At 38.1% G+C, this 21,646-nt stretch overlaps 2 protein-coding genes and 2 pseudogenes across 2 annotated transcripts; 3 read left to right on the top strand and 1 right to left on the bottom strand.

Annotated features, from left to right (window-relative positions):
• The first annotated feature begins 1,916 nt into the window (after nt 1-1,916).
• LOC122061453 lies at nt 1,917-6,772 on the top strand. Its single transcript, XM_042624715.1, has 3 exons — nt 1,917-3,277; nt 5,557-5,692; nt 5,786-6,772. The coding sequence occupies exons 1-3, from the start codon at nt 2,441-2,443 to the stop codon at nt 6,358-6,360; spliced, it is 1,548 nt and encodes a 515-aa protein (XP_042480649.1). The 5' UTR covers nt 1,917-2,440; the 3' UTR covers nt 6,361-6,772.
• A 2,734-nt stretch (nt 6,773-9,506) lies between these two features.
• Nucleotides 9,507-12,259, top strand: LOC122061305 (UDP-galactose/UDP-glucose transporter 4-like). Its single transcript, XM_042624530.1, has 7 exons — nt 9,507-10,155; nt 10,542-10,570; nt 10,660-10,861; nt 11,006-11,248; nt 11,391-11,492; nt 11,670-11,777; nt 11,879-12,259. The coding sequence occupies exons 1-7, from the start codon at nt 10,030-10,032 to the stop codon at nt 12,140-12,142; spliced, it is 1,074 nt and encodes a 357-aa protein (XP_042480464.1). The 5' UTR covers nt 9,507-10,029; the 3' UTR covers nt 12,143-12,259.
• Nucleotides 12,260-12,831: 572 nt separating this feature from the next.
• LOC122061742 lies at nt 12,832-14,989 on the bottom strand (annotated as a pseudogene).
• LOC122061741 lies at nt 14,988-21,503 on the top strand (annotated as a pseudogene).
• The last annotated feature ends 143 nt before the right edge of the window (nt 21,504-21,646 follow it).

Here is a 21,646-nt window from a genome sequence, read left to right as displayed (position 1 = left end):
ATATATATATATATATAAACAAATTAGCTTTTATGTGTAACGAGAGTACTTGTATACCCATATATAGGTATAGACTTTCTTTCACACATTGTGATTGACCTTTGACCTATCGCAAGGCCTCGTTGCTAGGTAAATAAACCTCTACAATATCTAAAAAGCATCGTTATTAAATATGATTAGAAATTATAAGGGTTTATGCAATTATGTTGAATAATGATTAACAAATTTTCATTCTTTGGTTTTTATTTATTTATTTATTTCTTTATAATCAAGCATAACCAATTATCAATTTCTCTCTCATATGATTTTTTTTTCTCTTAATTTGAAATTTAAGAATCCTAGATGAATGATATGTGGGGAAATGGGGAACAGAGGAACCCTCCCCGAGTAAGGAAAAGGGTCACTAGTAGAGAAAGTACAAACATAATTAGGGACGGTCAGCCATATTGAACAGTATTCGGCTAATTAATTTGGTGGACAACAATTAAAACATGTACGTTTATGTTAATCGATATCGTTGTGGAGATTTAAATAGTTCCGACAACAACACATGCTGATCAAGATCCTTCTTGGCCCAGTCCATCTTTCATTTTGTTCATCTCTAGCTTCAAATGCAACTCATCTTTCTATATCTTATGGTACAAACTTCGTTTTCCAACATTTTTTTTTTTCTTTCAAATCATTTGTTTCACCAATCAAAATAACTTATAATTTTAGGATAAAGTTTTCCATCATCAATGGCTGAACGATGAGACAATAGACCACGGTGGATAGATTTAAGAAAACTCAATCTTAACTTTTACACAATTCTCTAAACTGGACAATCAGGCCCATGGAATCAGGCACCGGCACAAGCACATTCATAGTATTAGTTACTTTCGGTACTGATTCAATATCGATTTTGGATTAATTAGTAATATTTGGGATTGGATATTGATATAGATCAAATCATCGAAAATTTTGTAGACCGATATAGGCTGATATTAGAGCAACATGGATCGATGTGGGGCTGATATGGATTAAGATTCTAATCTTCTCCAGTACCCGAGTTTTATGTCACTCTCTCTTATGTTTTTTCTTCCCTCTATTTTGCGCTCATCTCTCTTTCTCCACTGATACCTCTCCTCTCCAGCACAGAGGATCCAAATCCGATGGATTGATGCCAACATGAGTTGATACCAAATTACCGATTCTTAGAGCCATGATACTAGCCAATACTAGGCCAATCGGGAGGTCCGATTCGGACCCATCCAAAAGTCGCTTTTAAACTAACACTGAGTCACCTCACCACTCACTAATCACCACCGAGTCACCTACCGTTCTTCCATCTTCGTTGATAATCGCCAATTCCCATGCACTATACAGTACTCCGCCCTTCCCGCCGAGCCGACACGTGTCTTTGGCTTTAATTTACCATTTACCATGGGCGGGACTCGGAAGGTGAGTTGTAGGAAAATTAAAAAATTTTCAAACCATTTCTCCGTCATCCAAACATATTCTTAATGGATGCATGCAGGCCCATGCCCATTTGCTACTCCGAATCATTTTGAAATAATTATCAAATCCCACATCCATCTGATCTGCAAAATTGTTCATCACTGACTTAATTTCAATGAGACTCGAACCATCGGATTGGAATCAGGGATTATCGAAAACCAATCCCAAACCAATGAACAAGAAGGAAAGAGTAAATGTTGCGAGTGTTGCCTAATCAAGAATCTATTCTGACGCTGGAAACCACGACAGCTCACCCACACGTGTGCGACCCTTAGAAGAAAATAAATGGTAAAAAAAAAAAATAGGTCAACTATGTGTCTCCGCAAAGCGACATGCCGGTCTTGCACGAGTCCAAGAAACGGATCTCCACCCAATCCGGCGTGGCAACTGTTGTCTGTTGTTAATATTCAAACCTTAGCGAGAAGCATCCACGCTCGTGCGTGCCCCTCTTCTTCTTCGTCTCGCTGCTCTCTCTCTCTCTCCTTCCCCGTGGCTTTAGCCGGGTTTCTTACCTGGAATACCTGGAGATCTTCACCTCAGAAGCTACCTCTCTCTTTCTTTTTCACCATTTTAATTTCAAATCCCTTCCTTTAAATGCCTCTTCTATCAACTTTCAACTACTTCACTTCACTCTCTCTGCTCTCAGCTCTCTCTCTCTCTCTTTCTCTCTCTGTTCTTCGATCTCTTTGTTTGCTCCTGCTGCTTCTGAAACCCTGCAAGTGAATTGATTTCTTTCACAGTAAATGCTATCTGCAAATCTGATCAACCTTCAAACAGATACTCTCAGGTTCCTTTGTTAGTTCTTACCTACTCCGCATTTCTGTCTCTGCCATCTCTTTATTGCCTTTTTGGTCTCATCTTCTTTTATCTCCAACTCCACATTCCAGCAGATCCAAGTCCTTATAACCGGTTAGTAGCTTAGAGGCTCTAGTTTTCCAAAGCTATGGCTTACCTGAGCTCTGGTCCAGGGACAGAATCAAGAAGGAGGAAACCGTTCCCAATCGAACGGAGGCCTCAGATGCTGAAAGATTTTCTTATGGACGACATGAGCTCATGTTCGTCCAACGGTTTCCGATCCTTCCCTCGCCACGCATGTTGTGAATCTGTTCGAAACCTGGTCGAAATGGATCTCAAAGCAAGAGATTCACATCTCTCGAGGAAACTACTCAGAAGCCGTTCCAAAGCTGCTTCTAAGACGATCTCTGCATTCCACAAAGCATCAGAGGTTGTGATTAACGTTGTTAAGCATCTCCCATTCTCTTCCATAAAGGCTCCGTCGCAACCAAAGAACCAAACGAAGCAGGGAATCTTCCCAAGAAGCCTTTCAAGGAGGTTGAGACGGAGTTTCTGGAAGAAAAGGGACATTGTGGAAAACTATAATATCAAGGAGATCAAGGTAAGAGTGATGATTAAAGACATTCTAAGGTGGAAATCGTTTAGAGATTTAATCGAAGAGAAGCAGCAGCAGCAACCCTTGGATTTCTCTCCCTCTCCTCTCCACATCAGTAGTATCGCCGCCGCTGCCGACGTTGATGCTACCACTATCACCACCAGCTCTAGTATCAGTACCATCAATAGTAAAAATAACAGTTGGTCTGGTAGTGATTTCACATCGGAATATTTACAGTCATCTGGCGGTAGTTCTGATTACTCAGGTGAAAACGAGGATGATCAGGAGGGTAAAGAATGCTCTGTAGAGAAGAAGATGACAAGCAACGGAGTACACAATGCAATCCATGAGGATTCCATGGAGACAACGACCAACTCTGTAGACCCAAAGGTAAGCTTCCGTTTTCCTTTTTTATGCTTCACATTAATAACATACTATTATCTCTGTCAGTTGTTGGGGGTTTCTTGAATCTTGACGGGTTAGTTTCGAAAGCTTTTTCAAATTTTCAGATTCGATTTGCACTGTTCATTGTGTCGGCACTCCAGATATTCATACATTTTCATTTCGTTTGACTCCAATTTTGCTCATCTCAATATTTACTGTCTCAGTTGGTTTAGGCGGCCATTTTCACTGAAACCTTAGCTTCGCCCTTTTATGTATTTGAAATCTTACCTTCTCCACGTAGTTCAGTAATTTTGAATCTTATATTCTTTGCGCCACCATCTTTGTCGGTAGGTGAAGAAGTCCGATGGGTTTTTTAATTTTAAAATAAGGTTCTTTATTTCTCCCGTTCCCGTACGTCGCTGCTTCCTCCGGCAGTACCTGCTATCTCTTTATTATATTTTTCTTTTTTCTTTTTTTTTTAAATAAACAACTGGAGGGATTTGGAGATTCGACAGTTAAGATGAATATTAATATATGACTTTGCTGTCTACTTGTGCTTTGACCCTTCCACGTCCATCGCTCTTGGGATTAACCTTTTCTCAGTACACGTGAAGTGTATCTCGAGAACCGTCAGATCCAGGTCAATCGGTATAGAAATGGGCAACAGATTCCAATCTGAGGTTGGAGAAAAAATAATTCAATAACTCCTTGGACGTAATCTTTTACTCCATTTTGACAGTATTTTCTCAAATTTAATATTTGTTTTAAGGCAAAATGGTCGCGGTACGTGCAGAAAAATAGGAATGCAGAACGTTCGGAGCTCGATAAATGTTCACGTAAGTAATATGATTGACACGTGTTAAATATGTTAATCCTACTAACAGAGTTATAAACGGTTACAACTCTGTTTAATATTATTAATATTTAAATAAATAAATAATAAAAATCCCAATATAAGTGGACTCCTCCTTTCATTCCGCTCAGAAATCTCGATCCTCTCGTTCTCTCTCTTCTTGCTTCTTCTTCAAGGTTGTTTATTCTTTCTTCTTCATTTTTCATCGTTCTCCAGTCTAGTCGAAGTTCTGTTTACCAATTTCAGTGAAGATTTGCATCCATGGTAAATTCTCATAGGTTAATAATATCTACCCAATAAGTAATAATAAAATCTTAGATATTCAATAGCTTTGTTTACTTTATAAATTCAAATTTGTCCTTTGCCATATCTGCAAGCTTTACTATCCAAATCCCTTCCCTGATGATTAATATGTAAACATGGTTTTTGGATATGTGTGGCCAAGTCTCTCATATATTCAGTGCCTGAAAATAATTATGTTGATTTTTTTCTTATCTCATCATATTTTGAGAGAGAGAGAGAATTGAGATTTCCTAACAAAATCTAAGGAGGAGTCCGCTTATATTGGATTTTTATTATTTATTTATTTATTTATATAAAAAAATATTAGACAAGTTAAGTAACCACATCCGTCATCTCTCCACCCTAAAAACTAGGAATCGATTACAATATAAAAAACCAATAAATGGTTTAGATTAATCTAAACTTAAATGGACGGCTAATATTAAAAGAAAGTGAAAATAAGATTACAATACGTACGTCCTGCTACCACTCACCCTTGTTTTAATTGGTGAAAGAAGTTTCTAAGCTCTTGCTTTGCTACTCTGAAGTCTGAAGCTTCAAATTGAAATGTGTTAGATCAAACACCAAGAAACACGAATAATAAAGAGACAATAGATCCGTATGACACAGAGATTTAACGAGGTTCACACACCAAGGTGATGTGCTATGTCCTCGGGCGAAGAAGAAGATGATTCACTATGCAAAAGAGAGATTACACCCTAGCAGCGGCGAGGAAAAACTCGCCCTGAAACCCTAGTTGCGAGAAAACCCTAGAATACAATGACTTTCTCAACAAGCAACAATACATTATATATACTCCTATCGGCCCAACCCCTCTGCTTCCATCACAGATCTCAGAAAAATTCCCATTCGGGTCGCCACCAAAATATGTCGGATCGGATCAATCTTCAACGGGTCAAGAATTCGAAACAAACTTAACAAAATGTAATAATGGTGGACCATTCTCTGAACAATGGGGGGTTAACCATAAAACTGGGGTTTGCCCACGAGGGCATTGGATTGGATAATTGAACCATGTAATCTAAGCTAAACTATCAACTGTGGGATGTAATTTTCAGTTTAGTTTCCTGTTATTTCTTAGTTTCTTTTCAAATTTGTAACGTTCTTTACTATTTTGGTTTCAAAACAGAAACAGGGAGAGTGCCCGTATGAGGGAAAAGAACAGTTTAGTCCAGTATCAGTTCTTGAATTTCCAGAAGAAGAAGATGATTGTGAAGAGACACAGACGGCATCGTCCTTCCACCAGAGCATTGCCAATATGGAGAGTATGTGTCTTAGCTTTATTTCATATCCTTATCTTCAAAAAAGATGTGTTTCAATGAATGGTTTGATTGATAGAATTTAAAAAATTTGAACAGGGACGAAGCACAAGCTTATGCAGAAGATCCGAAGGTTTGAGAGCCTTGCTCAACTGGAACCAGTGGACATTGAAAAACGAATTGCATTGTTGGAGGAGGATGATGACTCTGTTGAGAGCCCCTCCCATGATGGCCTACTTGTGTCACAAGAAGGTGAAGATGAGCAAGAAAGCGAGGTTGACTTGGAAGCAAAGATGGTAGAAGAAAGGGCAATTGAATTGCTTAAACTTATCAAAACAACGAGCTCATTGGACGACAGGACAACAACAGGGAATCTGGATGGTGTGTTGCTGGATTTTTTCAAGGAAATAATCATGGGAAGATCTAATACAGAAGGTGAAGGATTTGATTTCAAGGAGGTAGTGAAGGTGGCAAGGGATTGGGTGAGCGAGAAGACTTGCGGTGGGATGGCTCTGGGTTTGAAATACGATAGGGAAGTACATGTTAGAGACATAGAGAGTGAAGGGGGGAGGTGGAGGAAGTTTGGGGAAGAACAAAGCGAAGTGGTGGCGGAAATAGAGGGAGGGGTTTTGGGTTCTTTGGTAAATGAGCTTTTGGTTGATCTTTTCTCGTAATTGAACTGGTTGAAGGTAGTTTGATTTGGTACAAACTCGAGGTGGTTCTCGTCATTTGAGATGGGAATGATCAAAACCACCTCGAGGCAAGGACAAAGGAGATAAAAAAGATACATGATATAAACATGGGAGGAGATATGAGAAACGTGTTTGAAGAGCACTTTATCGAGAGGCAACAACTCGTGCCTCGCCTCTAGGGAAAGGCTGTGCAGCTGCAGCAGCGCCTGTGCCTCTGCCTGCTGCAAGCCTGAAAAGTTTTGGTGTAAGTGTGTAACTGAGCATGCCGTGCAGATCATGTTTACCTTTCAATAATATGAAATTCTTTTTCATTGTTTAATATTGAAGCATTATTTAGTAGACTAAAAGCAAAAACTTTTGATTTTGGTCGTTGATAAGACAGACTTAATTTGAACCAGTAAGTGTCCACCACTCAGCTAAGTAATACCATATATCGTAAATATTCCAAGTTAATTGAAACACCATGTTACGATTCCATATCAACTTATGGGGTTGATTTTACATTGGTTTTCTTGGGTCTCATCACCTTGTAAGTCGACTTATAGGGTTGAGTTCTTTTAGGACCGTATCAGTGGTAGATCCTTGACCCAATCCACACTCTTTGTGGACATGGAGCACAAAAGACTTATCATCCTAGGGCACAAATTTGACATCACCACCTTTCCGGAATATAAGAACTTGGTGGAGGGAGTAAGGGAAGTGGAATTCATCCTTTGTTTTTTTCATTACCATTCAGTGGATCCCTCTAGTTCTTGGCCATGGCTTGGCACAACCTTTAGCTCTCATACTACTTGTCAGCAGTAGGGAAACACAATGAAGTTGTTACTCAGGTTGTTTCCCTCCTCTTTCTCTTATTCCCTTTGGAATCTTTCCATTGATATTGATAGAAAGAGTCCGCATGAATTTGGAACTCCATTGGATGACAAAGAATACAAAGGCAAAAAGTCTTGCCCAATGCTTTTCCCTCTTTTTTCCGTCTAAAAAATGTTGTTGTTTTTTTTTTGTGTTTTTTAAGACTGTGACTTGTTAAACATAATGTCGACTTAATTGAACATATCTCTCTCTCTCTCAAAATTCTGTCAGTCTATTTCTTTCTTCAACTTGAAGCTAACCCGAGGGCCTATATTTCTCATGATGTCACATTCAACTAAAATTTAATGCACAGATCCAGAAATTGAGCTACAAACTGACACTTTTACTGAAAAAGTGTTTATAAAGTGATGACACCAACTCTAACTGAACGTACATCACTCTGAGAGTGTGTTGACTATGTTGACAACAATCCTTACAAAAAAAAAAAAAACTGTGTTGACAACAATAAACAATATCATAGCCAAGCCACATTGCTCAATAGGACTTTGGACATGTGTGATGTATAAATTTAAAATTGGTGTTGGATGATATTCAACGATATGTATTAAAATTTCTAATCAGACATGAGATATATATGCATTAACGTTGGATATTGTAGTTGTTTTTAACATTAGATGCAAGTATTCATTTACATGAATATACTACCATTTTTTTGGTCTTGTTTGTTTGAAATCTACAAGTTTAAAACACATACCGTCCGTTTTCCGTTTTTTAGTGTTCTCTGTTTTTTTGACCATTTATTTGACCGTATTATTCGAAATTTTTCACTGTTTAAAATCCATACCATTTTTTTTTTTTTTTACTAACTATGATTCAGCCTGGGCTCTCCAGTCTTGGCAAAAGAGTGACATGGCTAGATTAAGACCCCAACGTAGCGATTGTAAGCAACCTCACCGTTGGAACTGTCTCCACTCGTCCAATATTTTCTTGAGCATCAATTTCAAGTTTTTGAATCCATAATTGAGAGGGACTACATTGTGGGCTTCAGCCCAAATCCACCAAAGAACTTGGATGAAGATGGCAAAAGTAATAGTAGAGCTAGAGAGAAGCCCACAATGGGCTTCGGCCCATAACACAAGGAAGGAAGCGACGGTGAAAGCAATAAAAGAGAGAGAGAAACCAAAGGATGGGCCACATGATTGCAAATCAAAGATGACCTGAATCTGGACTGGACCTGCTGTGAGACGGTGATAATAATGGATTTGGGGGGTTTTTTTTTGGGTACATTTACTCCTCACCAGTCCCCACAACCAGATCCTCGTGAGCATTAACCTTCATAGCTGGTATTTGCCACTTGTCACCAGTGCTTAACCATGCGCATTCAAAGCCTTAATTTAGTAAATTTGCTTATTTAAGGGCCTATAACGTTCACAACTGGTGGTGAACTTTTTAAGCTCACATTTTGCCATTTTTCCTACACATTTGGCCATTTGGGTCACCCATGTCTATTGAGGATAAAGTCAATAAACGTCCAACATTCATATTCACTATATTTAGCCACGTGGAAATTGATCAAACTCCTTGTTTCTTCCTTCTCCATAAAAAGTCACATTTATCGTCAATCCTTTCACCACGAAACGGTTTTATTTCCCCTATCTAAGTAAAACATATTCACCCATCACTAGAAAACAGAGATACTAACAATATGATGTTTTCTCCTTTCAGAAAAAAGTTGTGTATTTCTGTCATGCATACAAATGTTGAATGAGAGATAATGGTCTACAATGCATCATTTTATCCCAAAAAATATTGAATGAGGTTATCTTAGAGCCCACTTACCATGGATTACTGATCTCAGAGCCTGAGTTTGGGTTGGAGTTTGACACTACGTAGGGATTACATCAGCAACGTAATCTTGACCCACCACGTGACAGTGTGACATGTAGGTGTGACCTTGTGGTAGTATCAGTAGCCGTCCCGAATTGATGAAAAAACCGTTTCTCTTCTGTTATTAGCATTTCTCACGAGCAACGACAACATGGATGAATGATTACTTCGTCTTTATCCGGTTGTGTGGTCATTACACTAATTTACCCTAATTTTTTCATGAAAGAAGATCCTCAAATCTTATAAAAAAAAAAAAAAAAAAAAAATCCATAAAATCAGAGATTTTGGAAAATCTTGGAAATCTACAGTCCGCTAGATCACCGCTAGATTCGAATCCAGCTGGAATGGAATCAAAATCAATAGAGTTCGTATCATCTACAGTCCATAGTTGGACCCGATTCCCAATTTTCCCTCCGAAAGTTTCCAAGTTATTCAATCAGGACTTTGGACGATTCCTAATTTCCTTCCCTGCACCGTCCGTCTCTCTCTCTGTCCGACTCTTGAGTCTCCTATTCCCAAGTCCTAACAACAGTCACCACAGTCGCAGAGAGCAAACAAACGAAATCTCTCTCTCTCTCTCTCTCTCTCTCTCTCTCTCTCTCTCTTTCTTTGTCTCTTTTGAGCTTCAGGGTATCAATCATTCTTTGTCTCCTTTGAGCTTCATGGTATCAATCAATTTATCTCTGTGCGAAAGAAATCGATATTTGCAGAAAAAAGGGTAAATAATACGTCTTTCGGTTTCTTGAGATGCTTTTCTTGCTCTTCAAATAAAACAAACCGCTTTCCTTCTATACTTCGACATGCAAGGGAAGCAGAAGCAACTTCTCCCACCTTAGAAAATTCTCTGATCGTAATCCCGTCATCTTCAGAATTGTTGATTGGGTTTTTTTCTGATTGATTTTTCCTTTCTACCCGGATAATAAGGGGAGTGAGAAGTAGCGGTGGGAAGAGATGAAAAAAGAGGAGCAAGCTCGGTCACTATTTGGGATTTCTCTCTCTGATAAACCCAAGTGGAAGCAATTCCTCTTCTGTTCTTCGGGGTTTTTCTTCGGTTACCTTGTCAATGGCGTCTGCGAGGTTTGTTCCACATTCAGCGCTTTCAAGTTTCAATCACTGTTTTGTTGCTAATTAGCTGTTCTTCGTCCCTTCTTCTTCCACATTTTGAATCTGATTTATTATGGAAACTTGCTTTTTGTTGGAGGCTTCTCCTATTGATTTTTGTTTCTTCTCTTGAATTGCTTCGTTTTCCTTTTATGCATGAATGGTATTCGCAATTGTTTACCTATAATCTCTTTTTCGGGTTCTCAGGTTTGGAATTCCGAGTTAAATATCTATTTCGTTCGCATTTGTTCTATTGACCATGAATCCCCTGTTCTATGGACCATTCTTGTGTACACCATACACCGAATCTTGATGATCATTTGATATTTATTTTCTCTTTTCAATTGCTGTGTCTGTTTCAGGAATACGTCTACAACCGTCTCCAGTTCAGGTTCGTAATTTTTCTTTTTATTCTGAATTCTGCATCATTCAATTATCCACAATATCTGTGATGTACTTTGGGCGATGGCTTTGTTTCAGTTATGGTTGGTACTTCACCTTTGTACAAGGCTTCGTCTATCTGGCATTGATATCCTTACAGGGATTCACTACCAAACAGATGGTGAACCCATGGAAGACCTATGTGAAGCTCTCTGTTGTCCTAATGGGTTCTCATGGACTAACCAAGGGTTCTTTGGCTTTTCTGAATTACCCTGCTCAGCTCATGTTCAAATCCACTAAGGTGTGCTTCTGCTTGTACTCAATTAGCCTTTGCTAAACTAAAGTTGGAATTTTATTGAGATTTTTACTAGGCTTCTATTTGCTCTGATTCTTGGGGTTTTTTTCTTTTTTCTTTTTCTCTTCTTTTGTTGCTGTGGGAGTACAGGTACTGCCGGTGATGGTAATGGGTGCTTTCATTCCAGGTCTGAGACGGAAGTATTCGGTGTTGGAATATGTTTCTGCTTTGCTTCTTGTAGTGGGTCTCATCATTTTCACCTTAGCAGATGCTCATACTTCTCCCAATTTCAGTGTAATTGGTGTTATATTGGTGACTGGTGCTTTGATCATGGACTCCTTTCTGGGTAATTTCCAGGAAGCAATCTTTACTATGAACCCTGAAACCACACAGGTGGTCCACATTCCCCTCATAAATTCCTTCCTCGTGTGTTTTAAACTTGAAGCCATTGATCCAGGGGGTAAATGAAGAAAAATGAAGATACTTCATTTACATTATATCTAATTGTTCTTGTTTTTATTATGTTTAATGACAGATGGAAATGCTCTTCTGCTCAACTGTAGTTGGGCTGCCTTTCTTGATTCCTCCCATGGTTTTGACTGGGGAGTTGTTCAAGGCCTGGAATTCATGCTCCCAGGTAAGGAAGAAGGAAGAAGGATATTGATCATTTTGACTGGGCCATGTATGTCTTATTCGTTACGCATTGCTGATCACTTTTTTGAATGGTTATGATTCTGCTGTCTTCTTCTTCCTCTTTATCTGCTGATGGGTATTAAGTGTTTGTTTCTTTGTTTGACTAATTGTGTATATGCAGCATCCATATGTATATGGAGTGCTAGTGTTTGAAGCAATGGCCACCTTCGTTGGTCAAGTCTCAGTGTTGTCTCTCATAGCCATTTTTGGGGCTGCCACCACAGCCATGGTACCCTTGTATTCTCTTCTCTAATCATAATTTGATTTTGGGTTTTGCCATTAAAATGTTTCTAAATTGTTTGCTTCTTTCTGTGTCTTTCTTAAACGCAGGTGACAACAGCTAGAAAGGGTGTGACACTACTGTTATCTTACCTGATATTCACGAAGCCGTTAACTGAGCAGCATGGGACAGGGCTGTTGCTCATATCCATGGGCATCGTATTGAGGCTTTTACCTGAGAACAACACCAAATTCCCCTCCATTCAATCCAGAACTTCCCCTGCCATTGACAAGATCGAGAAGTCTTTCTTCAAAGAAGAGAACCCTCCAATTAGCAATCAAGAAGAGGTTGAACAAAGGAGGCCTTTAGTTTGATGAACAGAAATTGACTACTTTTTTCATTTGATTTGTTATTACTCATTTTTCTTGTTCATTTCCAACCTGAAAATTAAATAAATAATGGGGAAAAAAAAGTAGGAAATTTTGGAAAGAGTCTCAGCTGGTAGAAAGTTTTCCATTCACCCACGTTGATATTAATCAACAGTAAAAAATGTTAGCGTTAGCCCCCTATTGAACGAATCGTTGGGAAGGATTCGGCTCTTCTCCTGGACGTCCATCACCCAGGTTGGTCCATAGCTATCTGGGTGAGCGCCATGTGTCCAGGTGAAGATCTAATTCTTTAAAAAGAGGCACGGTGAACGAGGCATTGATAGAGACATGAAAAGTGAGGATCCTCATCTGGACACGTGGCGCTCACCTAGATAGCCTCAACGATGAGAGGTCAAAAGAGGAGCCGGATCGCGTTGGAAACCTTTCACCATGGGTGACATGAAACTTGCCCCATAAATTTTCAGCCTCGCTTGATTAGAAACACTGTAGACCTAAGTGCCCAAAATCAAGGGGTTAACTCTGTTGGCATGGTCATGAGTTCAACTTTCCTTGGGAGCTACGTTAGGATCATGTATTTTATTCCTCAACAACAACAGAACTCAGTCTCATCCCAACTTAATGGGATCGGTTACATCAATGCGGAACAAAATTGGAGAAATAAAAGACTATTAGTTGTCAAAGTAGATCCAGAATACATACAATTACTGCATACCTGCAATCTATTCACTCCTTGGCTCAGCTTCACACTCCAGTAAAGCTTGGACCACTGCATCCATGGATGGCCTTTTGTTGCTATCCTCGTCTACGCAAGATATGCCTAACTGAACCATAGTTGCTGCCTGGTTCTTATCAAATTTCCCTTTAAATCTAGGGTCCACTGGATCCTCAACCCATGAATCTTCTCCTCTTTCAATTTTTCCTTTCACTTCCCTGGGAAATCTTCTAAGCTCTGATTCCACTTCCCCAACCACCATGACCCAATTCGAAAGCCTAATCCCCTTCACAAATCTTCTAGAAGTACAACTCCGTAACGGTAAATATCAACCTTGGCAGTAATAGGAAGACTCAATGCTCACTCTGGAGCCATGTATCCTTTCGTCCCTCGGGTCCTAGAGAACTCGAAACCAGATCTACCACCTCTCTTAGACAACTTCGAGAGCCCCAAAATCTGCAACCTTAGGTTCAAAATCACTGTCCAAAAGTATATTTTCAGGCTTTATATCACAGTGGATAATCCATTCCAGACAAGCATGATGAAGGTATGCCAAACCTCTGGCTGTACCTAGAGCAATATTAAACCTATCCTTCCATCCCAGCAATGTGGATATATCACTATTGTGGACATTGGCAAACAAGTGCTTAGCTAGTGACCCATTCTCCACATACTCATAGACCAACAGTTTGTGTATCCTTTCTGAACAGAACCCCCACATTCTCATTAGGTTCATATGGTTGATCCTTCCAAATGTGCTCAGTTCAGCCCAAAATCCTCCTTCTCCTTCAATCACATCTCCCAACTTCTTCACTGCCACTACACTGTTGTCCCCCAGAATTCCTTTGTAAATAGCACCAGAGCTTGCCCTTCCCAGTTCTTCTGTAAAGTTACTGGCTGCCTTCTTCAGTTCTGTGTAACTGAACTTCCTAAACTGGTCTGATACTATTGTGTATCCATCCTCCACTGATTTTGGCATTCCATGTCTCCTAAAAAGAAACTACCAACCTGATATTACAAAGAAAGCTTCGACTACACTGATGGAAAATGCAAACGAATACAAATATACCCATGTCGTTCTTCGGCTCTGTGTTTTGTATACTACAGAAGAACTCATCACTCTCGGATTTAATAGATCCACAAGTGGGATCAGATCCAATGAGAGTGAAGTCATCTGAAATTTCCATACTTCCTGGTTGTTTTAGATATGTGTTGTCTATGGAGTGTGGAGAAAAGAACCCATTGAATAATTCACTCTTCAGGTGACATTTTCCATCCCCTACTAGCTTGTAGTTAAAAGCTACACAAGAACAGTTTTTTAAGCAGAAGTTCATGCAATTATCAAATGAAATGGATGGAAAATAACCAATACCATATCCATAGAAATCTGTATGTAGAAGCTCCACAAATTTTACCGTTTGATCTTGACTGCAACTCCAGGTGATCTTAGGCTTGCAACCTTGGTGCCAGTCACTAGGGTCACTTATTTCATAACCAGGAGGACATGAACACTTGGGTTTTGGTGTATGTACACAAATTCCATTTCTACCACACAACCCATGCACCAAACACTGCCGAGGTACAGCTTCCCAAGTGATGTTCCATAAACCACTTGATTCGTCGAAGCTACAGAAGTGAGTCTCCTTCTAATCCCTAAACCCATATCAGAAGCAGAAAATTTTGTTCCATCACTGGATGAGAACCTACCCATATCATCAAAACTGGCGATTCTGCTGCTATTGTAATTTGTTCTCCCACTCTGGTATACATTCACAGTAGGACTTGTGAGTTCACAAGTATTAAGTTCCCATTGTTAAGGAGCTCATCCTTTTGTGCATCAGTTGTATGGTAGATGGACCAAATAGTTGAGCCATCAAAGTCTGTCAAGGCCATACTTCCATCTCTCGCAGCGAAATTCTGGAGCCTTGGCTGTTCCCAGGCCTGTCTCGATTGGCCATCCAAACGACAGTTTGGGCTGTTGAATTGGTGAACCAAATTGCAATAGAAAAGGCGTTTGTACCAACCATGTAGAACCCAGAGGAGAAGGATTTGTCTGGAGATATGAGAAAGTCTGATTTATCTTCAACAGACAAAAAAGAGCCTTTGTATAGAGAATTCATGGGAGCTGAAGATGAGAAAGAACAGAGAAAGGAGACAAGAAGGAAGAGAAGAAGTAAAGGTGAGAATGGAGGTCAAGTAGATGGGTATCTCATATTTTCTGAACCCTTTAAGATCAAAGCAACAATGTGTGGAAAGAATAGAAAGAACAGCTTGAACAGAGAGCATTGTACTCTGGACTCAGGTGTCTCCACTTTATAGTCAAGAGTTCCTCCTTCCTTCCCTTTGCATCTGTATGAATACAAGGTGCAGACAATGGAGGTACCATGTCAAATGTCCATTGCAGCCACTACTTTCTGTCAATTAAATACAATCAAGTGATTCCCAAAAAAAAAAAAAAAAAAAAGAAATGGAGTATTTTAGTTCTAACCCCCCCCCCCCACAAAAAAATAAATAAATAATCAAGTAGTGGGGTAGGAAAGATGAAAAATATATAAAAATCAATAAAAAAAAAAGGTGGGTAGATAAATTTATTAGATACAGTATAGATAATACGATTCACTATGGTATCTAATAAGTTATAATTATTATTAGATTTGAACCAATGACTACATTTATCAAAAAAATAAAAATAAAATGACTCCCCCGAATGAAAGCAATATCTAAATCTGATTTAAAATAATCACTTTGATCTGTTTTACCAGAAGGTCTACGGTCTAGTCCGTATAACCCTATCTAAATGAAATTTAGAATAATCACTTTGAGATAGTTCAAATCATTTTGATAGAACTTTGAGATTTTTTACCAAGAATGTCAATGATCTAGTCTATATAGCCATATTTAAATCTACTTTAGAATAATTAGCACTATGATTATTCAAATCAATAAAAGAGTTGGATGGTATGAAAGCATTAATTATCTAAACATTGAGTTAAATAAGTTATTTATTGACGTTCCCAGGTTGACACTGAGAGGGGGATGAATCAGTGATTCTAAAAATTTTCTTAATTGCAATCCAACAAAAACTTCTAATTTCCAAGTTCTAAATTGGCTGGGGCAATCCCGTAATTGCCAATCATGCAAACAACGACACGTCCACCTCACACCACAATGTGGCTGAGTCTACCAGACAGTGTCCCACCACTCTGCACAACACTCACTTCAAATATATGTAGAAAAATATACGCGAGACAATAACACTAGATATATGTGGTTCAGCCAAAGTGCCTATTTCACGGAGGAATACCCATATAGGATTTCGTATTTTCCCAATACTCAACTTTTTAACTGTTACAACGGTCTAGGAACTTATCCCTGCTTCAATCTAAGATGCAACTCAGATAAGAGCAACGACCCCACACCCTAGACAAACCCCAACTTGCTAGGTTTACAATTTTAAATCAATAAAATAAAATCCCAACCAAATACACCCTTGATCTAGAGTTTCTCAACAATAAACACTCTAGAATACACAAATAGGGATTTCAGACATGGATTACCTCAGCCTGTGTAGACCCCGTTGATGATTGGTTGCTTAACGTATAGAAGAAGAACACGCTCAACCTACTGATGCAATGATCTCCATCAACCAATTAAATTGAGAATACTTGCGATACGAACTTCCAACAATATGCAACAGTAAACAATGCATCTTCTTTTCTTCTTCTTCAAATCAGTAAGGAGAAACCAAGAAGAAACCCATATAAGTTTTGCAACAATAGAAACAATCTCTTCATCTCCCTTGATTTATTTTAACATTGAAGAATAAGAGAACTCCCCTTCTTTCTCTGTAATTTTCAACTGCACCTCCGAAGTTCTACACGGTTATGCTCCAAGAGTGTATTTATTCATCTGATTGAAAACCTTTTCATGTTTCACAAGAGTTCAATAGTGATCGGCAACAAAGAGTTCATTAAGCCACGCAAGTAAAGAGTCCATTGCAGACTTCAACACTGTCTTCCTTTTCTTCTTTTATTATTTTTTATACAATCCTTCTCAACCTCTCTAATCATACGCCAATAGTTGCTGCTACATATGAAACAACTTCTACAAGATCTGAAATTCTGTTGGTTGATTTGTTCTCTTAACGGAGATCTTTGTTGACTCCAGAATCCATGTAGAAGTGAGCTGCTGATGTAGTGCTTGGACTGTAAGACAATAAAACCTTGTTTATCTCAGCTTATGAAGCATGCAATATGAACCCATATCCTTGTTGGTGTTAACCACGACAACTGGTTGAACGGGGCTGCATAAAACTCTTGCTACGGTCTCTATTATCGCATGTGATGATTGCAATCCTGCTATAAAAGTGTTGCTGTTCACATATGAGACATTTAGAGTTCTAATAGAACTTTACTTCTTTTTCTTTGGATTAGCAATAGCTTAATTTATGCCATATCATCATACTGAAATTTACCAACCAGGCCCAACTCCAATTGCTTCATTGCTTCATCATCATATGGTGCTATGGTGTTTTGCTGATTTGTATGGATTGTTGTACTATATCAAAACCAAGAGATTGTTGACATGTGTCCATGCACTCTTTGTTGTACTATCACTCTTTCTGTATATATATATATTTTTTTTTAATCAAAGATGTTACACGTTCAACCTTGCTGGCTCTATTACACATAATGCTTACTTACCACATTAAACTACCTTTCTTATCCAATAAGATGCTGAATTCGATGACTAGGACCAATATAGTCTAATTAGTTCAACATTGAACCCAAATATTGAACCCATAATTCAGAGCCAACTCAAACATCAATCCCAATATCAAACCAGAACCACCACACTGTTTGCCAACAATGACAACACTTGGACCCAATTTCCCAACAATCATCACAAAGAGAAACAAATGGGACCATCATAAAGGTGTCAATCATGATGGTTTTGAGTATTTAGGAAGATGGAAACGATATAAAAATCAATAAAAAAAAAGGTGGGTAGAAAAAATTATTGGATACCGCTTCGATATAGTTTAGATACTGTAGATTAGTTATCTAAGAAGTTATAATTATCTTTGGATTTGAACCAATGACTACATTTATCAAAAGGAAGAAAAAATGACTCCCCCATATGAAAGCAATATCTAAATGTAATGCAGAATAAATCACTTTAAAACAATTTGAATCATTTCGATAATAATCATTTTAATCTGTTTTACAAAGAATGTTGAGGGTCTAGTCAGTAAAGCCTATTTAAATCTAATTTAGAATTATCAACGCTATGATCGCTTTGAGTTCTGCTTAAAGTGCAACATGTATGCTTACATGTCAGTTGATATTCAGCTGTAAATCGGGTTCTTCCTTCTTTCATAGACTTGCAACTTTTGAAATAACTTCTCTAGCTGCAGTTTCTCATACTCCACTCATATATTCATAAAGTATTTAACTCATTTCAATGATAGATACCCAATAATTGGGGTATTCTTTGCCTGAATCCATACATGTTCCCGTAGGTCTTACTGTAACGGATTTTTTGGAAATATACATACCCATATTTTTCTACTATGACGTGCATATCATGTTTACTCATCGCCGCCGTGCTTCTATTTGCTTAGATGTGATCCAAGCAGATTCAAATGCTTGAAGAGCATATCTCCCGAACAAAAAGGATTGCCTTGATAAGTTATTAAAGTTGTTTACGGAATCTGATTCTTTTGAATTATAATATATGAGAATTTGTTATTTAGTCCATCATATGACGGATATTTTTATTGCCATCATAACAAGAAATCCCATTTCTATTGGCATAAGAACTGGAAATGGAAGAAATGGTATGATCCACAACATATTAATATCTATTTTCCATAAGAAAATCAAACATTTTTATTCTTACTAATTATCTCCAAATCGCCACCTCTTATCTCATTTTAAGATATGGAAAGTCAAATAATTTTTTATTTTATTTTTAATTATTCTGATTTTTTCCAATAATTCAAATCAAGAAGTTTCATTTGATCAAATTAGATGACCAGCAAGTTGTGAAAAATGACTACTTAAGGAAATAAAAAATAGAAAGGCCAAACACGCTGCTGGGTGTTTAATTGTTTATCAAGTCTAGGGACCACCCTAAAATGGATCCGATCCAATCTAATCGAATGTATACCAAACAATAGGGTTCGAGTCAAGTTGATAAAAAATTGTTAGGCATCCAATAAGTCAAATCGGTTTTCCTTTTATTTGGTATTTTAAAGAAAAAAAATTAATATTTTAAATTATGGGAAAAAGTTTTGTGTGCAAATCCATACGTGTGTTTATCTCTCTCTTCCTCTTAAGAAAATCCCTTATGTCCCTGTATCCCAACCCTTTCATTGGTTGAGTCGCTAACTCTAATTAGACTCATGATATACCTAATCTCCTCCCAAGGAAAGAAATAGAAAAAAAAAATAAGAAAAAAAAAGAATTGAATAAAAAATTGAGAAGAACGTGGCATGAACTTCGAAATAGAGGTTGTTGCATTAAATAATTCAAGAGAAACGTTTTTTATTCTGGAGTGTGCCTCTACCTAATCAATGAGAGCACATGCTTGGGCATCGATTAGGAGGGGCATAGTGGTCATTTTTGCAACCTCTTTGTCTAGTTGCAAGAGCGTGTTCTTGGATAGAATATACGTCCCCAATAATTCACAATAGAATTCAAAAATCTTAAATTATTATTTTCTTTGAAATCAAAAAATAAAAACCCCAAATTACAAGCATGTGATACATACAATACCATTTAACATGAACAGAATAGCACAACAAACAATGAGGAAAAATAAACCAATATTGAAGAATATTACATCATATGCAGAAATGACCAAAATGCCCTTCAAGTGCATGAAGTCTAAAAATATATAATGTCTATTGATATTAAGAAGGAAAGAAAAATATGCTTTGAAAACCATGCAATAATGACATACCCTAAAATACCAAAATGGTCTCCTCATGTGATAAAAAAAATATTGTATCCAATAGTAAACACTAAAGATATATGAAAACAAATTATGGGCAAAATATCCACATATTGTTCATGTGCAGATTCTTTGACACGCCTTTTTCACATAAATGAGGGTTACACACTTTTTTTTCTCCATAAAACCTTCTATTTGACAATTCGTAATGGAAGGCTCCCATACTCCTAAATCATGACTCGAGCATTGTGGGAAATTCTCTCCCAAAAGTACTTCAAAAATTTGGATTAAAACATGTAACCTTCAATTGATTGCCTCGTCTTATTTACAAAAGTTTTTTAAGTCAGAGAAAGATTTCAAAATTATTTGAAAAAAATATTTACCATTACGTTATTTCAAGATTTTTCATCGTTTTGCATGCTTTTTTCAAGGTTACAAATTATTTCACAAAGTAAAGGTGTCAATAAGAAAATCCTATATTTAAAAAATAACAAAAAAATGATGTAAATGCAATGTTAACCCCAGCGATGCGTACAAAATCTGGTTGGGAATTAAGTTTTGCTAGTTAAATCCAACAAATACAAGGTAATGAGAATCCACAAATATGAGGAATAGATGGTGGATATTTTCAAGGTTAGTAATTAACTCAGGGATAACGTAATTTCAGGTTGGTGGTTTCTTTTTAGGAGACATGGAATGCCAAATTCAGTGGAGGATGGATACACAGCAATATCAAGCCAGTTTAGGAAGTTCAGTTACACAGAACTGAGGAAGGCAACCAGTAACTTTGCAGAGGAACTGGGAAGGGGAGGCTCTGATGCTGTTCACAAAGGAATTCTGGGGGGGCAACAGAGTTGTGGCAGTGAAGAAATTGGAAGATGTGATTGAAGAAGAAGAAGAGGAAGGAGCGTTTTGGGCGGAATTGATCACATTTGGAAGGATCAACCACATGAACCTAGTGAGAATGTGAGTGTTCTGTTCAGAGAGGATCCAGAAACCGTTGGGTCTATGATTATGTGGAGAATGGGTCACTAGCTAAGCACTTGTTCGCCAATGTTCATGGTAGTGATATATCCACATTGTTGGGATGGAAGGAGAGGTTTAATATTGCTCTGGGGACTGGCAGAGGTTTGGCATACCTTCATCATGAGTGTCTAGAATGAATTATCCACTGTGATATAAAGCCTGAAAATATACTTTTGGACAGTGATTTTGAACCTTAGGTTGCAGATTTTGGGCTTGTGAAATTAGCTGAGAGTGGTGGTAGATCTGGTTTCGAGTTCTCAAGGACCCGAGGGACAAAGGGATGCATGGCTCCAGAGTGGGCATTGAATCTTCCCATCACTGCCAAGGTTGACATTTATAGTAATGGAGTTGTACTTCTAGAGATTGTGAAGGGCGTTCGGCTTTCGAATTGGGTCATGGTGGATGGTGAAGTGGAAGCAGAGCTTAGAAGATTTCTCAGGGAAGTGAAAGGAAAAACTGAAAGAGGAGAAGATTCATGGGTTTGAGGATCCAATGGACTCTAGATTGAAAGGTAAATTTGAAAGGAACCAGGCAACAACTATGGTTGGGATAGGCATATCTTGTGTAGACGAAGATAGAAGCAAAAGGCTATCCATGGATGCAGAGGTCCAAGCTCTACTAGAGTGTGAAGCTGAGCCAACAAGTCCATAGATAGGAGGCATGCAGTATTAGATGTATACTGGACTGGATCTGGATCGACTAAGACAACTAATAATATACTGGGAGAGAGAGATGACACCATTTGTGTGCAGCAAGCTAGCAGGTGGCATTAATGGAGGCATGGGTTGATCCTC

This window comes from Macadamia integrifolia, chromosome 14 (assembly GCF_013358625.1).
Source record: "Macadamia integrifolia cultivar HAES 741 chromosome 14, SCU_Mint_v3, whole genome shotgun sequence".
Taxonomy (NCBI): Eukaryota; Viridiplantae; Streptophyta; class Magnoliopsida; order Proteales; family Proteaceae; genus Macadamia; species Macadamia integrifolia.
The sequence above is the reverse complement of the archived record's forward strand: the minus strand, read 5'-3'. Positions and strand labels throughout refer to the sequence as shown.

Coding starts and splice junctions, on each gene's coding strand:
- LOC122061453 (XM_042624715.1), top strand. CDS start 2,441: ATGGCTTACCTGAGCTCTGGTCCAGGGACAGAATCAAGAAGGAGGAAA. Junction 3,278..5,556: donor CCAACTCTGTAGACCCAAAG/GTAAGCTTCCGT, acceptor GTTTCAAAACAG/AAACAGGGAGAGTGCCCGTA. Junction 5,693..5,785: donor GAGCATTGCCAATATGGAGA/GTATGTGTCTTA, acceptor AAATTTGAACAG/GGACGAAGCACAAGCTTATG.
- LOC122061305 (XM_042624530.1), top strand. CDS start 10,030: ATGAAAAAAGAGGAGCAAGCTCGGTCACTATTTGGGATTTCTCTCTCT. Junction 10,571..10,659: donor TACAACCGTCTCCAGTTCAG/GTTCGTAATTTT, acceptor GCTTTGTTTCAG/TTATGGTTGGTACTTCACCT. Junction 11,249..11,390: donor TGAACCCTGAAACCACACAG/GTGGTCCACATT, acceptor GTTTAATGACAG/ATGGAAATGCTCTTCTGCTC.